General features: G+C 55.1%; 1 protein-coding gene across 26 annotated transcripts in view; it reads right to left on the reverse strand.

The window, feature by feature from the left end:
- Positions 1-9,457, reverse strand: part of CAMK2G (calcium/calmodulin dependent protein kinase II gamma) — a 55,215-nt gene extending 45,758 nt beyond the window's left edge. For 13 of the 26 annotated variants that reach the window (XM_077895051.1, XM_077895055.1, XM_077895044.1 and 10 more), the window contains exons 1-2: positions 9,247-9,455; positions 7,787-7,881 (exon numbers count right to left, since the gene is read on the reverse strand). In XM_077895051.1, the coding sequence (XP_077751177.1) occupies positions 7,787-7,881; positions 9,247-9,311 (160 nt within the window). In that variant the 5' untranslated portion in view covers positions 9,312-9,455. Of the gene's footprint in view, positions 1-7,786; positions 7,882-9,246 lie in introns of all 26 variants that reach the window. The other 13 variants (XM_077895066.1, XM_077895042.1, XM_077895039.1 and 10 more) reach the window with 8 other exon arrangements.
- Positions 9,458-9,507: the final 50 nt, after the last annotated feature.

Genomic DNA, 9,507 nt, shown 5'->3' on the forward strand with positions numbered 1-9,507 from the left:
TTCAGAGAAAGGACAGCCTAGGAAGTGCCACTGCCTGCAGGATCCCTCCTTTTCCTAGGCATCACCCTTGGTGGCTGTGGCGTCCTGCCATCCAGAAGCTCTGCTCTGCTCAATGAGCCATGTGGTTTCTGCCTACCATACTCTCCCTGCGTCTTTACACCACGCACAGCAGGCCAGTACCCCAGCCTCTCCAGTGTTATTTCCTGTCCCTTTCCCCCACACACACCTCCTGTCCTGTAGTCCCCTCCAGGACTGGTCCATGTCTGAGAAAAAGCAGAGGGCTCCACCCCAGGAGCAGCAGTGATATTTCAGAAACAAATATGGTTTGTACGGTATCTTTCCCAACTGCAAGGGCTAAAGCACAGCATCACAACCCCAAAAGCAGTGGAGCCACTAAACTGACTCAGTCCACAGTGGCAGGTCTAGGGCCTGTCCGGGCATCCTAAGGTGATAACACACCAAAAGCACACCTGGTGCTTTTGTCACAAAGATGGCCTTCTCCCCCGAGATACCCCTCCTCCACTGACCACTGAGCTCTCTGTTCCTAGGCCTTCCAAGGCTGACCCTCTTCCCACCCACCTTTCAACTGGGCTATTCCCCGCCCCCTCACGTGGCCCAGCCCCCCCTTCCTGTTTGACAACAGCCACTTCCCGCTTTTGCACAGGGCCACTTCCTGCCTGCTTGTGTGCTGCTGCCATGGAGAGACCCACCCCTGTCGACCTTCAGCCCAGCTCGAACCACATCTCTCTGCAAGGTTTTCCCTCTCAATAGCAGAGGTAGCAACAGGAGCAGAAAGCAGAAGTGGCCGTTATCAGGGACCTGCTCCGGCCTTCCCCAACAGCCCACCCAAGCCAGAGTCAGGTCCAAGAAACAAGTATCCCTGCAGGCCTTGCCTCTCCTGCCTTTTGCCCAAGCACTTCAAGACTTGGTTCAGGCCAAGGACCCATCACAGGAAGAGCAGCAAGGAGTGACCAGGTAGTCAGTGCCAAAGGAGGCAAAGAAGAGGAAGCAGTGAGCAGACAGCGTGAGGCAAAGGGGAGGCAAAGTTCTAGAACCACCTCCCCCCTAAACCCAAAAGAGAAGCCTTTTCCAAATGTACTTTCCTTCCCCTGACAGGATAAGGGGCCAGGGAAGGGTGGCCCCTGACCCTCCATGGCCCTGCACGGACATGACTGATTTAGTGACGTTTCTCTAAAACCACAAATGCCAGCACTAGCTTCAAATAAGATTCTACTGCCACCTAAATACACAACTGTCTGTAATGGGAAAGAACCCAGAGTCCTATCCCAGTTATGAGGACCCTCCCCAAATTCTAATCACAATGACACTTTTGACTTTTCAAAGGGTATTTCAAGGGTCTGTGCCTGGACCCCCAACATAAATGAGAAGGTTCCTACAGCTTCCTACAGCCTAATTTCAGATGCTTCAAGTGGAGTGCCTCCTCCTGCTGCCCTCTTGAGTGCCCTCCTCCTCCTCCTTCCCGAGTGGGAGCAGCAGAGGCCCCCCGTCTGGCCCCCAGAGCATCACTGTGAAGAGAAGAAACAAGGGCACCATAGGGATTTGGTGTCATAATCCACATTTCCAGCTGCTTATAAACAGCCCCTGGTCTTAGGCATTGACCAGTGGGAATCCCAAGCCACATTCCCACTGACCTCATCCTGACACTGCGATGCCATATCCCTTCCTCTTTGAATCTCACTCTAAAGGTGCAAAGAGTCTCCAATTAAGAGCAAAGTCCAACCGGCATGTAAGAGCACGGGTCATGGCTTTCGAATTCCTTCACACTCACACAGCTGGGACCAGTCGAGGGCCGTGAATACAGTAGGATGGGGCCCAAAATGTGGTCACATGAACTCCCCCAGGCTCTGTCCCGGAATCTGGCATCCTCCCTTTCCTTTTAGTCCTTACCCAAACAGCTTCAACAAGGTGACACAAAGACCCAAGCCCCACTTTGGCCTTTGTGTCTTCAGAGAAGCTTGAACTGAGGAGGGAAGGGAGAGAGACACCAAGAAGTGGTCTATAGCAAAAGTCTCCCCAACCAGCTTGGATGGAGAAAATCCCCATGGGGTCACTTGCAAGCTCCAAGAAGACAGGGCTCTGCCGCTGGACACTCTGGATGCTCTCAGGGCCAGAGCAGGGTCAGCTGCTGAGTTCTCCATGCCCCCGGCAGGGCTCTGGGTGCCTGCAGCCTTTGCCCACTGTTTTGGTGACATTTCCTTCATGGTAACCAGCCCCAAGTAAAACATCCCAGGAAGCAGCCCCTAAAAATAGCTCCTCCCAGGGCAGCAGCAAGCGGGGGGGAGGGGAAAGAGAGGGAGGAGAAAAGAGGGGAGCAGATGGGAAGCTGCTGCCGTGCTGATAGGACCCAGGAAGTAGAGACAGTGTTGGGGGGGGGGGCAGCGGCTGGAAATATCCCCACTACAGAGGAGTCTATACCTAGAGAGGTGGGTACAGATGAGAGCCAGGCCTCAGCGAGCAAAACAGAGGGGTTTGCTCCCCCGGGCTTAGAGCTCTGGGCCTAGATAGAGGTGTGGGGATGTTATATCAGCATTCATCACAGGAACAGAATGCCCAGAATCTGTGTTTTAAAGGGAAGAGCCACGGGGTGGTGAAAACTACATTGCTTGAGGATGCTGGGGTCAGAGCACTGGCAAAAATCACTGGCATACTCAGAGCTCAAAATAAACAAACCAACCTTTGGTGCCTTGGTTTCCCCACTGGCCCTGGGGCAGATCTTTCTGGCCATGGGTGGACAACAAAAGCCCTCTGCCGAGAGGCACTCAAGAGGTGCAAAGTGCCCATCTCTTCCTGTCATCACCCTTTTGGCACCCATGGGATCAGGCCCTTGTTGGCCTGCCAAGGCTGTCCAGAGAGCAAGCACAGAGCTGGGGGCAGAAGTCTGTCATACCCATTCCTTCCCTTCCCTTCCCTGTCTCTAGCCTCAGCAGAGAATGGGGTCAGTCACTTACCTCTAGGGTTTCAGCACAGGTTATGATGAGAGACCAGGGCAAGCAGTAGGGAGAGAGCAAGGATGGGGCCACCTTCCAACCTCCATCCCTATCCATGAGGCCAGTACCCAAAGTCACTCTGGGAAGGCGGGTGGGATGGCAGGGTGACAGGCCAATGTTGTACGAACTGATTCACATAGCTCACAGCGTGACTGTATGACAAAACCGGCCCAGGATAAGCCTTGGCCCAGAAAAGGGACCTCCAGGCTGCTTTCTCATCCACTCAGGGGGACGAGTCAGTGGAAGCTCAGTCATTTATAGATAGGATGCCCATTTCTCTGTCAACAGAAATTGACTGGCCTGTTATCCTCAGGAGGAAAGCACAGTTTTGCATACAACCTCCTTAAATGCTTCCTCAAGTAGCAGCGTCCCAGTGTTCCAGCACTGCATAGATTGCTCTTCCTCTCCAACCACCACCACCACCTCCCCAGCCCTCCCCTCTCCGCCTCCCCTCGCTTCACCCAGATCCTTAACAGGAAAGTCTCACTTGAAGATACCGCAAGGGACACAAATGTCATGGGGGCTACTCAGGCCAACACTAAGGGGGTGGGGACTTGCAGCTGGCACCACCAAGGGGGATCCTATTTCAGTCCCCAGGGCCAGCTGGACCCAGAAAGGGACAGCCTTTGCCCTTCTGGTGGCCAACATGCCACAACCTTCAGCCACTTAGCTTGCCGTAGCCTTGGACATAGGCTGACACCCCAATCCGGGGGCTCAGGAGGAGGCCCCTCATCACAGAAAAGCCCATGTGCACAGATGGCCACATACCGGCAGAGATGCCACCTGGAGACGGCCGGGCCAGGGTTTGTCTGGTAAATCTCAGAGAACATGACAAGAGCGATCGTTGGTGCCGTTGCTGATTTTAGATGGCATTTCTTAAAGCGTGGCTATGGGGGCCATCTGCATGAAATCTACTAGGGCACTTGTTTAAAATGTAGAGTCTGGGTCCCAACCCCAGACCTCCTATGGATAGAGCCCAAGAATCTGTACTTTTTAACCAGTACTCAGGTGATCTTTTTGCACACTAAAATTGAAAATCGCTGCTGAGAGGAAGTCCCAACATTGCCCTATAAGGCCATTACTGACAGGGAAGAAAGAATCGTAAGCTACACTATCTTCCTACATCTCGCACCTGCCAAATAGGTCCCAAACACAGGTCTTGAACCTGTGTCCTCTCCAATAGCCGTGTCAGGCCTACAGTCTAGCTCCATGGATCAGAAAGGGGGAACACAAGCCAGCACTAGGGTACGAGGGTTCCAACAACTTGGCTCTGAGTTTCCTGAGAGCCAAAGCCAAGAAGCAACCATGATTGGTTACGTAGTCCACTGAATCCATTCATTGGATGTGTACAGGCCAGGTATGTGTCAGGCACTTTGTTGGGCCCTGCCCACACAGAGGTAAAGAAATAAATAGATGTGGTCCCTACCCTTTACCTCCCGGGTCCTCAAGAAGAGGAAAGCTTTTAATTACATTTAGCCTCAATAGAAATTTCTTCAAATGGGGTATACAGATTAAATAAATAAACACAGCAAGTGCTGCAACAGATTTCAAAATATTGTTTCTGGTAGCATCTCTTAGTAAGGCCAAGTACCCACTGTAGTAAAAGCAATTGGAATCTAGATAAATGGTCCAAATACAGAGGTTCCTTATGATGCGAACTGTTCCAAGGATAAATCCTAAATTACGGAAGAAGAAAGGACCATTTGCCCTTCAACTATAGCAATATGGGGAAACACTTTGGATGTAAGCAAGAGAGCAGGATATAAAATGTTATGCTCCATGAGGTGAAAATCTATATGCATATGAATAAAGATAAGAAGGGAATCTGAAGATTTAAAAATAAAAAAAGACATAAGGGCTCAGGCTCCTTGGGGGGGTGCTCTTAAATCTTAAAATAACGACTTATCATTGCCATCACCTGGCCCACTAGCTCCTGCATCCAAGCCTATTTTAAATGCCTCCTTCAGCCTAGTGGAGAGCTAAGCTTGGAACCATGGGCTCCCTTAAGAGCCCCAACTCCACACCTATCACTGTTCCAAGCAGAGGGAGTGACGTTATGTGACTTTCAGTGACTTTACGGAGACAGGCCTGCAGACAAAGACGGTGCTCAACGCGCAGCCACACGAACTCCACAGCTGCGAACATGGGCCCCCGAGGCCACAACGACAAGAAACAACGTAGTAAAAGAAGGATTCCCATCCAGGTCCAGTCCCCCCATAAGACCAGGGGACCTCTCCCTATGCCTCCTGAGCATTTCACCATTGATGCCAGGAGAAGCAGCTTGATACCCTTTTCTTTCTCTCAATTCGCAGCACAGAAAATCACAAACAAGAAGACAGGCAGAGAGACTCAGCAGAGCGAGCCCCTTCAGCCCCTCACGGATGACTCTGGTGGGCCCACCACATTCCCAGACACAGAAATCCAACACCTGCGGAGCCCTAGACAGGGAAGAGTGAAACCCAGCTCCAGCTGCTGCACCTTTATAAAATATACAGCGTAAACTGAGAGGCTGTAGGGAAGCCATGGGCCTTCACTCCCTAACCCCGTGGGCACCAGCCCAGTGGGCGCCCTGGCCCAACTCTCCACGAGCTCACATCCCCTGTGCCCACACCTACAGCACAGCCCCCAGCTTGGTCCCTCCATCTCCAAGACAACACCCTCCCACTCTCCCACCTCCAAACGGTACTGGCACTGACAGATTCCTGACCCTCTTGTTGGCATCCGTGCCCATCAGCCGGGACCAGGCCTCTGTCCCTAAGTTAACCTGGCACATAAGCCACACAACAGAGCCCCAGTCTTGGCATAACTGTCTCAAGAGGGGGAGTTGATGTCTGAAGCATATGATCTTACACAAGAATCCTTTCCTTGAGGAAAAAAAAAAATCAAAGAGAAATCAAACCTCATCCAGTTTGGGCAGGGAGAGAAAGATGTCAGTTGGAGAAGACAAGACAAGGTTGAAAGGAGGTGAGGGAGGCAATAGGACATGATGACACAGGTCAGGGAAGTTCAGGGGGGTAGGGAAGGAGGAGAGAAATGACAACTGAAGGCAGGCAGCTCCACAAAGTCACCACGACAGCTACCCTCACATCCCTGAGTGTGGCTCCCAGCGTCCCTCCCTCCCTCACCCCTGGGTCAGAGGACACTGGTGAGATGAGGAACACGAAGCATTGCATCATTAACTCAAGACACCAGACACCGGCCCCATTTCTGATGCACCAGGGCTATGCCGTGTGGGCATAGGAAGGTATCCACTCTTGCACTGCCGTCCCTGCCTGCGCCCTGCACCCTTGGCCAGAGGATGTCTGCCAAAGAGCCCAGCCCACTGTGTCATCCCCCTACCCCAGGGGAGGAGGGCATCTGACTGCCCACATTATCTCTATGGCAACCATTGCTGCCGACTCAAGGTACCCAGAGAGAAAGAAAACAAACAAATAAGTCAACTTTATAGCCAATGTAGAGAAACAGCAAGAGATGGAGGCTGGGAGACAGCAAGACAAGCCCTGTCAAAAAAAAAAAAAAAAAAAAAAGACAAGCCCTGTCTGTAGGGAGGAAGAGAAGCCCTCCCAGACAGGAGGCAGACACAGCCCTGCTAAACCGGTCCCGGAACAACCAAAAACATGACAGAAGCCCACTGTCATCTCCATGGAATTTAATAGCTTCCCTGATACTTAGGGACATCAACTATATCTCTCATGCCAGAGTCGCCTGGGTCACTATTAGCGACAGTCCTCACCTTCCCCAGGGCATCTGTATATGCTGCTAATATATGTGTGGCATCCTATTGCCCCATACAAATTCCTTTCACTGGGTCTAAACACCTTTGTCCCCCTGCTGCACCGTGCAGCCTTCAGCCTTCAGTCTTTGACGACGATGACGACGACCCATCCAAATACCTCGGTACTCACCAGACCTGTTCACAGAGCACTTCACACATTGCTGGGTCTATACCTATCAGATGAGGTGAGTTTGGCAAGCACCCAATGCAAGGTTCAGGGAGTGTAGGATCGAGGTGTGAAAGACAGGGCTTCACTCTCCTGGCCTCAGGTACTCAGGAGGATCTCACAAAAAAGGCTCCACGGCCTGAGCCTTCACAATCCTCAGACCTGGAAGCCATGCGGCTCCCACCCAGACCAGGCCATTGAGATTTCCAGACCATGAGGCATCACCCTCCACCCAGGACAGGCTGCATCTGCTGCTGCACCACTAACTTTGTAATTTGATCAAAAAAGCAATCAAGTTCATCTGGCAGGATTTGTTCCCGAGAAGCCCTCGCCAGTAGCAGCCTCCCCTGATGTTTACAGATTCCCTTCCCTTGGGAGTCTGTTCTGCCGCCTGGTGGGCAGGGGGAGGCTGGATTTGTCAGAGCTGTTCATTTACTGCATTTCCATCCGAAGTCACCACTGGGGCATGGGGATTAGGACAGGCCTAGAGTGGCTGCCCACTGCCCCCAACACAGAAGACTCCAAATTAGGAGCTCTCCGTTCCCTGCTATCACCACTCCCCACATCTCTCCCTGCTTTAAAGACCAAACTCTCTTGAGCCTTCAGGTACCATTCCTCCCTGTGGCTACCTACACGTCTTACATCTTTTTCATTCTTTTCTACCTGAGCACTTCTGGTTCACCATGCAACTCCTTGCCTGGCTTCCAAGTCAAGCAACCCTGAAATTCCAATTCTTCTGCAGGGGCTAAAATGCACAACCCCCAATTCCTGGAGCATCTTCAGAAGCTAGAGCCTTGGAGGCGGCCTAGGGAGAGGCCAAGATGGGGAAACACTCACCCCGGGCAGATAACTTCTTGGTATTGATGATTTTTGCTGCATACTCTTGCGTGGAGGTTTTCTTCACACACCTGCGGACCACAGAGAAAGCACCCCTGGAGGGAGAAGGGGGAAAGAACTGGGACACGGAGCAGAGCAGAGTGACACAGACACGCTTCAGGTCTGAGAACAGCGATGCTCCCATCACCAGCCCTTCAGTCAAAATCAGACACATCAGCATAGTGGCCATCACCCTCTAACGTGGGGTAGAAAGATGTGGCCACTGCAGGACACTGAACGGATGCGGGGGGGTGGGGGGGGACCACCTCATCCCACCCTCACATCTCTAGTCGCTGGACAAAGCAACAGCCCCAACCTCAGGCTGTACATCAAGAGCCGGTGGGCAATGCTTAAAACACACACCTGCTGCATCTCACGGACAGCCCTGCAGTCCCGGCCAAGAGAACCAGGAGAAGGGACAGACCCTGCCCTTCTCTCAGCAGGAATAGTTGAGGGTAGGGGAAGGAGAGATTAGAAAGAGGGTATGATTGCGGGAGAGAAATCTCCCTCAATCCTGGGGGAAGGTGAGAAAGTGAGGCTCAAACCCCTAACAGCCGGCATCATCCCACTGCATCCCCGGCTCGACTGGCGGCGGGGAAAGACAGGATCTAGTTGTGGGTCTCAGACATCCATAGCTCCCCTACCCCACGATTTTTTCCACTACTTTCCCCCCGAAATGGGAGCTCGCACTCTCTGGCTCTGGAAACGTCTAGGGGGGCGGGCAGGGCGGGGGCTGCAGTGGCCGGGCTCGGCGCCGCGGGTGGGGGTGGGGGGGCCGGGGCTGCTGCAGCGGCCAGCTCAGTGCAGAGGGGAGGGGGATGCTGCGGCTGCGGCGCGCGGCTCCCGGGACCACTGCAGGGATAGGGGGAGGGGACAAGGGGGTGCTGCAGCACTGCCCAGCAGCGGGGCTGGGATCCTGGAAGCATCACTAGCGGGGGGCGGGGCCGGGCACCAAACATCCCCCCCCCCCACTCGGGCACCGCAGCGGGGTTGGAGCTGCAGGGCCGCGGAGGGTCCAGAGTGCCAGGCGCGTGGGACGTGGGACAGGGTGCGGAGTGAGCTCCAGAGCAGGGTGAGGAGGGGGCGCGGCGAGCAGGCGGGGGCAGAGTGGGGGGCGCCTGAAGGGTGAGGGAGGGGCGGGGCTGGAGGGCGCCCAGGAACGGTCCGGGGGCTGCGGTCCCCGCGGCAGCGCGGTGTGCAGCAGCCCGGGCAGCTGCTGCAGGGCGCGGAGGGGGCTGCGGGGCAGCGAGCTGGGGGCCAGGGGGCCCCGGAGGCGGCGGGCGGGAAAGGCTGGGGGTGGGGCGGGCCGAGGGGGCGCCGCAGCGGCCGGTGCAGGGCCGGGGGGCGGGGCGAGGAGCCGCATAGCGCCCGGGCGGCGGGGACCGGGTGGGGGGCCGCGGCGCGCGGCGGGCGGGCCGTACTTGCCGAGCTCCTCGAAGAGCTGGTAGTCGTCGGTGAAGCGGGTGCAGGTGGCTGTGGTGGCCATGCTGGCGGGCGGGCGGACGCGGCGGTGCAGCCCGCGCCGACGTCGGTGCACAGTCACCGCCGCCCGGCCGAGGGAGCAAGAGGAGGAGACGGGGCTGAGCCCGGCAGCACCGCGAGACTTTACCGGGGAGAGCGAGGGAGGGAGGGACACCCCCGCGCCCGCCCGCCCGCCCCGCCCCCAGCCCCGCCGGCCCCCC

This window comes from Canis aureus, chromosome 4 (assembly GCF_053574225.1).
Source record: "Canis aureus isolate CA01 chromosome 4, VMU_Caureus_v.1.0, whole genome shotgun sequence".
NCBI classification, from domain to species: domain Eukaryota; kingdom Metazoa; phylum Chordata; class Mammalia; order Carnivora; family Canidae; genus Canis; species Canis aureus.